We start from the raw sequence: 14,077 nt of genomic DNA, 5'->3' as shown, positions 1-14,077 counted from the left end.
TTAAACAAGCAGCACAAACATTCACGTAATCAGTCATTGTGAATTCAGTTAATTTGGTTAGTCATATTTTTATCACAAATTGTACTTTAACTGGCAAAATGTATTAAACTTTTTTGATTATAAGTCACTATGTTGTACATTTAAGCACTTTGTTTTTTAATGTCAGTTGGCTATGCTAGTCACTGTTCAAAAACAAGATTCATTTCTACATCAACTAAAAAAACTGATTGAAATTAATTCAAAGGACATCTCTGTCCAAAAGTTACTTTTCCATAATAGTAATTACAATAACTTTTATAGTTGAAAAGTATCCTCTAGTAAAAAAGAACACTGTTGTGTATGTGCTGATACATGTCTATATTAATAATTAATTTCAAAAGCAGACTGATGAAAAATGTTTCTGAAATTACAATGCAATCAGTGCTTCTGAGTGGAACTCTGAATAATATCAGTTGAAGTACTGCACATTATACTATATTGTAATGTGGATGAGGCGGTGTGGTGGTACAGTGGGTAGCCCTGTGTCCTCTAAGTCCTAATCTGAAACTTGGCCCAGTCACTGTTTGTTCAGAGTTTGAGTGTGAGTGTATGGTTTAATGTGACATCTCATTCAACACAGGTTTCTATTTTATGCTGAAATCTGCAAGGATGAGTTCCACCTCCCTATGATACTAAAGCTAGATTAACAGAGTTTAAATGATGGATGGACAGATATATATGTATGTAATACTGTGTTTCAGAAAATATTACAATATCTATCATCAGAACAGAGATCAGGTACATGGAGCTCAAAAAATGCAACTTTAAAATCCTTATAACCAGCAAATTCTCATGAAAAATATATTACAGTGATTTTAGAAGGTTCATTCCATTGTAATACATTTCATCTGTAGAACTGCACAAATTACTTTAAAAAAAAGATAATTATCAAAACCTGTTGACACTGTGGTTCATTAAACAAAGTATTTGCAGTCAAGATATTTTATGATAAGCACTGAATGTATCTGAGCATATTTGCAGCCCAGAGGAAGTCACCCATTAGTCTCGCCACAAACACACTAATAGAGACTGTAACACAACTAAACGATAAAGTAAACCAACAATGGTAGTATTTATTTTCCTTCTGACTTTCTAACATAGTATTTCTGAAAAAAAAAATGCTTTGTGACTAAAAATGTGGTATACTGCTTTTGAATACTAAAGGTTTTAAAATACTTTAAAAACTGGAGATATAAACAAAATATAAAAAAAGTTTTTAAGTGACAATTTTATTCAAAAATGCATTTTAATTGAATTAATTTAATTCTTTTATGGGTGCCCAACAGTTTTATATTTAGTCACGTATGACCAACAAAATCTTAGTACAACAAAAAATGTATTTTTTACTTTTTAATGCATTATTGAATAAAATTGTGTAACGTAAAAATCTCCTTTTTATATACTGTATTTATTAACCATCCTAATGTCACACAGTCCTCAGCATATTACAAAAACTTTGACTTGGGTGGGAAGGAGACTTGACAGAAATTACATTAGTGACAAAGTGGAATCAAACCTATTCTTTTATGATCTTAAAGTGAAATGTAACATTCATTCATTTCATTTCTCATTTCAGAAAATCCTAATGACAGTGAAAGCTTGTGCATGTGAAGTACTGGAAATGTGCATTTGTCTTTTGGAAAATCAAACCTTCAATATTTTTTAAAAAGAAAAGCCCAACAATCTATCTACCCAATATCGCAAAATTACTGAAATGAGTATTTTGGCAAATTTGTATATAAATGATGAAAAACTGGCAAAATTTTTAAAAACAATTTTGATTGTATACATTGATCTCGAACCTTCGACCTTTTGATTGAACATCCAACACGCTAACCACTTGACCAAAAGCATAATTGTCATATTGAAGTAATTTGACAAAACTTCAATATCAATTAATCAAAATGATTTTTTTAAATTAATTTTATTAATTTGTCTACATTGGTCAACCATTTGATTGAAAGTCCAACATTTAAACCACTTGAACAACACAGCTAATTCATATATATATATATATATATATATATATATATATATATATATATATATATATATATATACAGTGGTGTGAAAAACTATTTGCCCCTTCCTGATTTCTTATTCTTTTGCATGTTTGTCACACAAAATGTTTCTGATCATCAAACACATTTAACCATTAGTCAAATATAACACAAGTAAGCACAAAATGCAGTTTTTAAATGATGGTTTTTATTATTTAGGGAGAAAAAATCCAAACCTACATGGCCCTGTGTGAAAAAGTAACTGCCCCCTGAACCTAATAACTGGTTGGGCCACCCTTAGCAGCAATAACTGCAATCAAGCATTTGCGATAACTTGCAATGAGTTTTTGCAACGCTCTGGAGGAATTTTGGCCCACTCATCTTTGTAATTCAGCTTTATTTGAGGGTTTTCTAGCATGAACCGCCTTTTTAAGGTCATGCCATAGCATCTCAATTGGATTCAGGTCAGGACTTTGACTAGGCCACTCCAAAGTCTTCATTTTGTTTTTCTTCAGCCATTCAGAGATGGATTTGCTGGTGTATTTTGGGTCATTGTCTTGTTGCAGCACCCAAGATCGTTCCAGCTTGAGTTGACGAACAGATGGCCGGACATTCTCCTTCAGGATTTTTGGTAGACAGTAGAATTCATGGTTCCATCTATGACAGCAAGCCTTCCAGGTCTTGAAGTAGCAAAACAACCCCAGACCATCACACTACCACCACCATATTTTACTGTTGGTATGATGTTCTTTTTCTGAAATGCTGTGTTCCTTTTACGCCAGATGTAATGGGACATTTGCCTTCCAAAAAGTTCAACTTTTGTCTCATCAGTCCACAAGGTATTTTCCCAAAAGTTTTGGCAATCATTGAGATGTTTCTTAGCAAAATTGAGACGAGCCCTAATGTTCTTTTTGCTTAACAGTGGTTTGCGTCTTGGAAATCTGCCATGCCCAGTCTCTTTCTTATGGTGGAGTCGTGAACACTGACCTTAATTGAGGCAAGTGAGGCCTGCAGTTCTTTAGATGTTGTCTTGGGGTCTTTTGTGACCTCTCGGATGAGTCGTCTCTGCGCTCTTGGGGTAATTTTGGTCGGCCGGCCACTCCTAGGAAGGTTCACCACTGTTCCATGTTTTTGCATTTGTGGATAATGGCTATCACTGTGGTTCGCTGGAGTCCCAAAGCTTTAGAAATGGCTTTATAACCTTTACCAGACTGATAGATCTCAATTACTTCTTTTCTCATTTGTTCCTGTATTTCTTTGGATCTTGTCCTAATGTCTAGCTTTTGAGGTGCTTTTGGTCTACTTCTCTGTGTCAGGCAGCTCCCATTTAAGTGATTTCTTGATTGAAACAGGTGTGGCAGTAATCAGGCCTGGGGGTGGCTACGGAAATTGAACTCAGGTGTGATACACCACAGTTAGGTTATTTTTTAACAAGGGGGCAATTACTTTTTCACACAGAGCATGTAGGTTTGGATTTTTTTTCTCCCTAAATAATAAAAACCGTCATTTAAAAACTGCATTTTGTGTTTACCTGTGTTATATTTGACTAATGGTTACATGTGTTTGATGATCAGAAACATTTTGTGTGACAAACATGCAAAAGAATAAGAAATCAGGAAGGGGGCAAATAGTTTTTCACACCACTGTATATATATATATATATATATATATATATATATATATATATATATATATATATATATATATATACTGCTCAAAAGAATTAAAGGAACACTTTTAATCAGAGTATAGCATAAAGTCAATGAAACTTATGGGATATTAATCTGGACAGTTAAGTAGCAGAGGGGGTTGTTAATCAGTTTCAGCTGCTGTGGTGTTAATGAAATTAACAACAGATGCACTAGAGGGCAACAATGAGATGACCCCAAAACAGGAATGGTTTAACAGGTGGAGGCCACTGACATTTTTCCCTCCTCATCTTTTCTGACTGTTTCTTCACTAGTTTTGCATTTGGCTACAGTCAGTGTCACTACTGGTAGCATGAGGCGATACCTGGACCCTACAGAGGTTGCACAGGTAGTCCAACTTCTCCAGGATGGCACATCAATACGTGTCATTGCCAGAAGGTTTGCTGTGTCTCCCTGCACAGTCTCAAGGGCATGGAGGAGATTCTAGGAGACAAGCAGTTACTCTAGGAGAGCTGGAGAGGGCCATAGAAGGTCCATAACCCATCAGCAGGATCAGCAGGACCAGTATCTGCTCCTTTGGGCAAGGAGGAACAGGATGAGCACTGCCAGAGCCCTACAAAATGACCTCCAGCAGGCCACTGGTGTGAATGTCTCTGACCAAACAACCAGAAAGACTTCATGAGGGTGACCCAAGGGCCCCATGTCCTCTAATGGGCCCTGAGCTCACTGCCCAGCAGCATGCAGCTCGATTGGCATTCACCATAGAATACCAGAATTGGCAGATGCACCACTGGTGCCCTGTGCTTTTTACAGATGAGAGCAGGTTCACCCTGAGCACGTGACAGAAGTAAAAGGGTCTGGAGAAGCCATGGAGAACATTATGCTGCCTGTAACATCATTCAGCATGAGCAGTTTGGTGGTGGGTTAATGATTGTCTGGGGAGGCATATCCATGGAGGGTCACACAGACCACTACAGGCTTGACAAAGGCACCTTGGCTGCCATTAGGTATCAGGATGAAATCCTTGGACCCATTGTCAGACCCTATGCTGGTACAGTGGCTCCTGGTGCACGACAATTCCTGGCCTCATGTGGTGAGAGTATGCAGGCAGTTCCTGGAGGATGAAGGAATTGATACCATTGACTGGCCACCACACTTTCCTGACCTAAATCCAATAGAACACCTCTGGGACATTATGTTTTGGTCTATCCAATGCCACCAGGTTGCACCTCAGACTGTCCAGGAGCTCAGTGATGCCCTGGTCCAGATCTGGGAGGAGATCCCCCACAACACCATCTGTCATCTCATTAGGAGCATGCACCGATGTTGTCAGGCATGTATACAACAACACAGGGGCCATACAAAGTGCTGCGTACAATTTTGAGTTGCTGCAATTAAATTTTGGCAAAATGGACTAGCCTGCCACATAATTTTTTCACTCTGATTTTTGGGGCGTCTTTGAATTCAGGGCTCTGTAGGTTGATCATTTTCATTTCCATCAAATGATGTGGCATCCTTTCGTTCCTAACACATTACCCAGTCTATATCAGTATAGATATCCAGGAGGATTTCTTTTTCCCATTGAGATCTGATGTGTTTTCAAAGTGTTCCTTTAATTTTTTGAGCAGTTTATATATATATATATATATATATATATATATATATATATATATATATATATATATATATATATATATATGTGTTAGCTAAAAGCATTATATACAGCATATATGTGTATCCTCTAAAAGTGTAACATCAGGAAATGATCAATTTTAATTTAACATAATTCATGTACAGATCCTAGTTTAAAAGTTGTGAAATACTGCATTGTCACTAGAGATCAGCATGCAAAGTTTAAAGGAAATCAGACCCAGATTTGAAAATAGAAAATAGAAAGGTAAAAGATGAATAAAATCCTGTAATAATAATAATAATCTAAATCTTTATGATTACTTTCATTACTTAATTCATATCTTTGTATTTAAAAATAAAACATTATGTGTGTTGAATATTTATCTATGATTTAAATGCCCTATGTTGTCAGACAGTCATGCCGCCAATTAGTTAAAACACATAAAATAACACATATTGAGCAATAATAAGCAATATGAATGCTGACATTTTCTGTAAGGGAATAAACATATAATGGTTAAATATATACACTGTACACACTGTATATACAAGGCAATAGGCACTCAGACTGACTTAATGAAAAAGACATTCATACAGAGAATCTATCTAAACAGTGTGTGTATATTTACTGGCTAACTAATTACATTTTGGAAAATATTAACTAGAAATATGGAAAATAAAAAGAGAGGAAATGAACAAAGATGTGCTTTTGCGAACACTTTATAGGCATGCTTCTTTAAACAACAAGAGTATATTATTACATGTCTGACTGTCTATGAATCCTATTCACACACTCTCAAAACCAATTTCAAGGATTCTTTTTGCATTGAACAGCAATATTAGTCTAACGTGGCATACATATTTATGTTTAGTTTAACAAAACAAAGATATGAACTTTAATTGAATAACAATGAATAACGTTGGCCATAACCTGCTTTAAAAAGACTATTAATAAACACTTATTCCTTAAGAGTTAGTCCACATACTTTCTTAATGGTCAACTTCAGCAGCTGGAGGTGGCTGACATACTATGCTTTTGTTTGGCAGACTGTAGTAGATAATATGTTCTGAAAAAACAATTCCTGATTTGTGTCTGGTTTCTTGAAACATTGAAATATGGGCTAAGCATCCTGAACCACTTATTCAGATCATCTCTAAGCATTGTGGCCACATTTCACACTGATATTACAGAATTACATTATTTTAAAGTTGAAACTACACAGTGTAAAAAAAGTAAAAACAATTCAAGGACCATTTTTAAGGTTTTCACTGGCAACAGGGCAAGGTTACTTAACCCTTTAATTTCCATGTTACAAAAAAAAAATTCAAAACTCTTTCTGCAGCTACATTTCAAAAATGCATCCATGTAGTAAAGGTACAAGTTGTGAAAACTGCATATTGTCCAATAATATTCAGATCTTTCCTGTATATATTGAGAAATATTTGCAGATTTATAACCTGATCTCTCTCCTTAACTTACTCCTCAATGATATACGATATGCTTCCCGCACGGTGCTTGATTGTTTGCTTTTCTCTGTCTCTCTCACTCTCTCTGACATTCTCTGCGCCTGACAGAGGGGGTGTGAGCAGAGGGGCTGTTTGCCTAGAGGATACGGACGCTCCTCTAAAAAATGCTGCTTTATCGCGGTGCTTCGGCATACTTAAAAGCCCAAAAGCACGTATTGATTTTTTGATTGTTTGCTTTTCTCTCGCGCTCTCTCTCTCTCTGCCAATCTCTGCTCCTGACACGCATTCCTTTGAAGAGAAGATATATTTGCATTCTTTTAATTGTGAGAAAGAACTGTCATCTCTGTCTTGTCATGGAGCACAGTTTAAACTTTTGACTAAAGGGTGTTATTTCATGTCTAGAGGGCTCTAATAATGTTAACAGTGTGGGAGAGTTTATAAGGGCTTAAAATATACAGTGGTGTGAAAAACTATTTGCCCCCTTCCTGATTTCTTATTCTTTTGCATGTTTGTCACACAAAATGTTTCTGATCATCAAACACATTTAACCATTAGCCAAATATAACACACAAATAAACACAAAATGCAGTTTTTAAATGATGGTTTTTATTATTTAGGGAGAAAAAAAATCCAAACCTACATGGCCCTGTGTAAAAAAGTAATTGCCCCCTTGTTAAAAAAAAACCTAACTGTGGTGTACAATTTCCGTAGCCACCCCCAGGCCTGATTACTGCCACACCTGTTTCAATCAAGAAATCACTTAAATAGGAGTTGCCTGACACAGAGAAGTAGACCAAAAGCACCTCAAAAACTAGATATCATGCCAAGATCCAAAGAAATTCAGGAACAAATGAGAACAGAAGTAATTGAGATCTATCAGTCTGGTAAAGGTTATAAAACCATTTGTAAAGCTTTGGGACTCCAGCGAACCACAGTGAGAGCCATTATCCACAAATGGCAAAAACATGGAACAGTGGTGAACCTTCCCAGGAGTGGCCGGCCGACCAAAATTACCCCAAGAGCGCAGAGACGACTCATCCGAGAGGTCACAAAAGATCCCAGGACAACGTCTAAAGAACTGCAGGCCTCACTTGCCTCAATTAAGGTCAGTGTTCACGACTCCACCATAAGAAAGAGACTGGGCAAAATGGCCTGCATGGCAGATTTCCAAGACGCGAAACCACTGTTAAGCAAAAAGAACATTAGGGCTCGTCTCAATTTTGCTAAGAAACATCTCAATGATTGCCAAGACTTTTGGTAAAATACCTTGCGGACTGATGAGACAAAAGTAGAACTTTTTGGAAGGCAAATGTTTTGTTACATCGGGCGTAAAAGGAACACAGCATTTCAGAAAAAGAACATCACACCAACAGTAAAATATGGTGGTGGTAGTGTGATGGTCTGGGGTTGTTTTGCTGCTTCAGAACCTGGAAGGCTTGCTGTGATAGATGGAACCATGAATTCTACTGTCTACCAAAAAATCCTGAAGGAGAATGTCCGGCCATCTGTTCGTCAACCCAAGCTGAAGCGATCTTGGGTGCTGCAACAGGACAATGACCCAAAACACACCAGCAAATCCACCTGAAGAAAAACAAAATGAAGACTTTGGAGTGGCCTAGTCAAAGTCCTGACCTGAATCCAATTGAGATGCTATGGCATGACCTTAAAAAGGCGGTTTATGCTAGAAAACCCTCAAATAAAGCTGAATTACAACAATTCTGCAAAGATGAGTGGGCCAAAATTCCTCCAGAGTGCTGTAAAAGACTCATTGCAAGTTATCGCAAACGCTTGATTGCAGTTATTGCTGCTAAGGGTGGCCCAACAAGTTATTAGGTTCAGGGGACAATTACTTTTTCACGCAGGGCCATGTAGGTTTGGATTTTTTTTTCTCCCTAAATAATAAAAACCATCATTTAAAAACTGCATTTTGTGTTTACTTGTGTTATATTTGACTAATGGTTAAACGTGTTTGATAATCAGAAACATTTTGTGTGACAAACATGCAAAAGAATAAGAAATCAGGAAGGGGGCAAATAGTTTTTCACACCACTGTATAAAAATAACCATACAAACATATGGTTTCTACTTCGTGGATTTTCATCTATCGCGGGGGGTTCTGGAACGCAACCCCCGCAATCAAGAAGGGATTACTGTATTTTATATTTTTTAATATACTTTACATGATTGAACCTGCACAGCCAAAACTTTGTATTCCTAACGTTTTCTGTTTTTTTCAGCATCACAACAAATTTTACCTTTTTCTTTCTTTTGCAGATGACCACTCACACTGCTTTTCACTAAGTTCCTAGGAGAAGATCTACTTCTGCTTTTTTGCTGCAATTATTACAATATACACAGCAAGTCACTAGTACCACTAACTTAAACCTATATAATGTTAGTGGCAATGCAGATTTTCCTCTAGTTCTGTGGAGCTGTCATATGTAAGAACAGGGTTAATAGGGGTGAAAGGTATACTGCAGCCCTGCATTCTAACAATACTATATTAAAAAAACTTTAAATAAAAAATTAGAAAATATTAGTTCTCGCAAAATCTGGTCACCCTCGCTATATAAACTGACAAAACAATGGTCTCAATGTGGACTCCAGCTCCTGCAGCAATCATTACTTAGCACCATCATTATTTCAGCACTTCAGCACAATATGCTGCAGTGCCACACTTCACTGTGCACTCATATTGTTAGTTGTTCTAGGTATCCACAAAGCAGCATGTCCGGTGCTCCAACTACTGTAATCAATTTTAGAGAAACAGCTTAGAGGCATTAGCTTGTAACCACCTTGAACAAAATAAGAGGGTTGAACAATGGATAGGTGTATGCAGAGTGAAGATTCAAGATGGATGAGTTTTTACAGAAGCTACTGCAGAGAAGTCCCTTAACCTGCAGTTGCTCCAGGGGCGCTGCACAAATAGCTGACCTTGTGCTCTGATCCCAAAACGCTCTGCAGAGTAAGTTGGGGTATGCGAAAAATGACAAATTACTAATACATGAAATTGTATATGGTGATTAAAGTATTAAAAATAAGTAAAATCACTAAGAAAAGTTAAGCAAATTATCCTTTAACTACATAAACAATAAAGAGAGTTATTATTTATTAATTGCAAAATTAATTATATTAACAAGTTACTGTAGGTTAGGATTCCTAAATCCACCTTTAATAAAATAACTGAAACTCTAAAATTTTGACTGGAAAGAATTCATAAACCTTAAACAAAGAAGAACCCTAAATTTAAAAGAAGGAAGGTGGCCTCCAGAACATGCCCAGAGTGCAGCAAAATGTTTTGCAGAGCATTGGCTAAATGGCAAAAAGTGAGTATACCTTTGCGTTGTTAAATAAAACACCCACAAAGGCTGGTGATTCTAGAAATAGGATACACCAGAAAACAACAGTCTCCACTAAGGTCAAACCCACATAAATCAAAAACAACACAAAACTGAAAGGACCTAGAAAAGACAGAAATTGTTATATCATATTATAAGATACACTTGAAACAAGTAGCTATGATTACAAATATTCATATGAAGGAATGACAATGGGCACAATCCAGACCAAATGTTTTCACATATAATGAGGTGGTCATGGGCCTAATTAGGTTTCATAAGTTATGCTCAGTCCTAAAATTATGGACCTTGGCCTGCATGGGAAAGGTTGACTAAATTTTGGCTGACCTAAACCCAAGAATTAATAAAGCCATTTTGCAATCATAATGGTCATAAAGTATGGGCTGAAGGCTACAAATTTTATGGTAAGCAATATTTTAGCTAATACTAAAATGCAATATAATTAAATAAGCTGCAAATTGCAAAAACAAAAAGAATACAGAACAAACAAAAATATGTTACTTAAGTGCAACACTGAAATGCATTTATTTTATTTCATTCAATAATACTTACATTGTTATTTACTGAAATATTGCTAAGCACTTGGCTACAAACAAAGAAAGCCTCATAATTAAATTTTTACTTTACCTGATACAGCAGAATGGGTTCAATTTTGTAGCCCAAAATCTCTGCAAATTCCTTCACAATCACAGATTTACCACATCCCTGAAAAAAAATCATTTTTAACATGTCAGAATAATAATCTGATATATTTTATCTATTAATGGAAAAAGTGTTTCATTTAATGAATGGACATATGTGTTCAAAAAGACAAGCTTTTTGAAACTTTTCAAGTATTGATTCTATTTTGCCCCAATACCCGAATTAACAATGACTTCTGGGTAAAGTTTTAACAACAGTCAGTAGTTCTAAATTGAGCCTTGCACTGATCAACTGGCATGTTGTGATAGAGCAAGTTTTGTTGTGATAAAGAAAGTTTTAATTGGTAATACTTAACCAAAATAACTTAAAATCAATAAATATTATATATACATGTTTAAATAAAATGCAAATTATTATATTCAGTATTAATATAATATTAATATAACCTTTGCACCAATTAGACACATGTCTTTGACCATATGTGACTGTATTATTTCTGCCAACAAATGGTCATGACTGTCTGTTTTGATGAAGCTCAGACTTCCAGTGAGGGACCGCAAAGGTCTTGTTCCAGCTGGAACCTGCAGAACAAATAAAATTAAATATTGGTTTAGAAAACCACAAACAAGAAAATATTTATCAAGCTAGAGAGAAACGCTATACAATTTTATTCGTATACTAAATGCATTAAAACAAATTAAGCATATCTATGAAATGAATCACTTAACTCAGGATTACTTTTTAAGAATGATAAAGTTATAGAAAAGTGTCCTTAACATTAGTTAATATTCATGGGGAAGAGAGAGACGAAAATAAAGAATTGTCTTTATAGCTACAAAACTACACTAAAATATTACTTCTGAAAGTATGTAATAAGTAAACAAAGTATAAACTACCATCATTGGAATTATTTTTAACTTTAAAATTTAAAAATGAAGGATATGTTTATAATGTAAATAGGCGAGTACACTCTCTTTTATTCCAGTGGCTTTACATAAGATAAGCTGACAATCATATAGTTCTCACAAAGTTCTAAAATTAGAAAAAAGTCAAACCTTTGGTGGCAAATTATAACCAAAACATTTCACTTAATATTCTTAATTGAGCAAAACAACCTGTGATTCATTTTTTCTCAGCAAAGAATTTCAGTTGAGGTGTAAACTTGTGTAAACAATGGCTAATGACTTTAGCCATTGATCTGCAGATGTGTTGTTTTTTTTGTCAGAGAGATGGATTATAAATCCATCTAAAATACCTTAGTATAAAAAAATAGTTCATAGTGAATTCAATGACTATGAGGCATCCAGGTCATGTGGATATACTGTATAACAGCCACCATCACTCTTCCATTACCATGAATGGGGGTTAGTATTAGATTTTTGTAGTGATATGTTTTTTTAGTTTTTTTGACAATATATAAAATACCACTTTGGCCCTGCCTTTTTAAAGGTTGCTGTTTCAAAAGTTGTGAAGTTCATTCGCATACAGTCAGGTCTTTTGATTGACCTATTAGGACATGAATTCCCATAAAGGCTTTCATGTGTAAATAATTTTCACTTTTGAAAGAGAATCTGTTATTTGTTATCTTAGGTTAGGTGACAAACAAATAACTTAATGGACACAGTGAAAACTAGATGATTGCTCTTCATGTCCAGGTATCTAAAATACAAGAACTACAAGAAAGTGCACTTACTGTAATTTTTAATCTAAGGATATTTTGTTTAACAAGAAGCATACCTGAAATGTGACTGTTTTATTTGCAATCTGAAGAGTAACTGCTGCTTGATAGGAAAGCTGCCCAAAATTTTTTTCCACTTTGACTGTTGACATAGATACCGAATTCTTATGAGCATCAAGAAGTTCAAATTTCTGAAAGATGCAACAATGGGCATGTTTAATAATAATAATAATTCTTTTCAATTATATAGCGCTTTTCTCACTACTCAAAGCATTCATCACTTGCAGGTTAAGTTTAATATACTTAAAAAGTAAGTATCACTACAATTATTTAAAAAAAAAAAAAAAACATTTTTTTGCCTGCTACAAAATGGGGACTCTCAATCACATACAGTGGGTACGGAAAGTATTCAGACCCCCTTCAATTTTTCACTCTTTGTTATATTGCAGCCATTTGCTAAAATCATTTAAATTATTTTTTTCCCTCATTAATGTACATACTGCACCCCATATTGACAGACAAAAAAAAGAATTTTTGAAATTGTTGCAGATTTATTAAAAAAGAAAAACTGAAATATCACATGATCCTGAGTATTCAGACCCTTTGCTCAGCATTTAGTAGAAGCACCCTTTTGAGCTAATACAGCCATGAGTCTTCTTGGGAAAGATGCAACAAGTTTTTCACACCTGGATTTGGGGATCCTCTGCCATTCCTCCTTGCAGATCCTCTCCAGTTCTGTCAGGTTGGAGGGTAAACGTTGGTGGACAGCCATTTTTAGGTCTCTCCAGAGATGCTCAATTGGGTTTAAGTCAGGGCTCTGGCTGGGCCATTCAAGAACAGTCACAGAGTTGTTGTGAAGCCACTCCTTTATTATTTTAGCTGTGTGCTTAAGATCAATGTCTTGTTGGAAGGTTAACCTTCGGCCCAGTCTGAGGTCGTTAGCACTCTGGAGAAGGTTTTTGTCCAGGATATCCCTGTACTTGGCCGCATTCATCTTTCCCTCGATTACAACCAGTCGTCCTGTCCCTGCAGCTGAAAAACACCCCCACAGCATGATGCTGCCACTGCCATGCTTCACTGTGGGGAGTGTATTGGACAAGTGATGAGCAGTGCCTTGTTGTCTCCACACATACCGCTTAGAATTAAGGCCAAGAAGTTCTATCTTGGTCTCATCAGACCAGAGAATCTTATTTCTCACCATCTCAGAGTCTTTCAGGTGTCTTTTAGCAAACTCCATGCAGGCTGTCATGTGTCTTACCTCTCCTCAGTGTGTGGAGACAACCAGGCACTGCTCATCACTTGTCCAATACAGTCGGTATTGGCGGTGGTAGCATCATGCTGTGGGGGTGTTTTTCAGCTGCAGGGACAGGACGACTGGTTGCAATCGAGGGAAAGATGAATGTGGCCAAGTACAGGGATATCCTGGACAAAAACCTTCTCCAGAGTGCTAAGGACCTCAGACTGGGCCGAAGGTTTACCTTCCAACAAGACAATGACCCTAAGCACACAGCTAAAATAATGAAGGAGTGGCTTTACAACAACTCTGTGACTGTTCTTGAATGGCCCAGCCAGAGCCCTGACTTAAAGCCAATTGAGCATCTCTGGAGAGAC

At 36.2% G+C, this 14,077-nt stretch overlaps 1 protein-coding gene across 1 annotated transcript in view; it reads right to left on the bottom strand.

Annotated features, from left to right (window-relative positions):
* The window catches only part of vwa8 (von Willebrand factor A domain containing 8), a 482,517-nt gene that overhangs the window by 300,609 nt on the left and 167,831 nt on the right, over positions 1 to 14,077 (bottom strand). The window contains exons 10-12 of the mRNA XM_039745289.1: positions 12,526 to 12,657; positions 11,235 to 11,369; positions 10,774 to 10,851 (exon numbers count right to left, since the gene is read on the bottom strand). Coding sequence (XP_039601223.1) covers positions 10,774 to 10,851; positions 11,235 to 11,369; positions 12,526 to 12,657 — 345 coding nt within the window. The remainder of the gene's footprint in view (positions 1 to 10,773; positions 10,852 to 11,234; positions 11,370 to 12,525; positions 12,658 to 14,077) is intronic.

This window comes from Polypterus senegalus, chromosome 2, assembly GCF_016835505.1.
Source record: "Polypterus senegalus isolate Bchr_013 chromosome 2, ASM1683550v1, whole genome shotgun sequence".
NCBI lineage: Eukaryota > Metazoa > Chordata > Cladistia > Polypteriformes > Polypteridae > Polypterus > Polypterus senegalus.
Note: the sequence above shows the minus strand (reverse complement) of the source record. Positions and strands in the feature narration are given on the sequence as shown.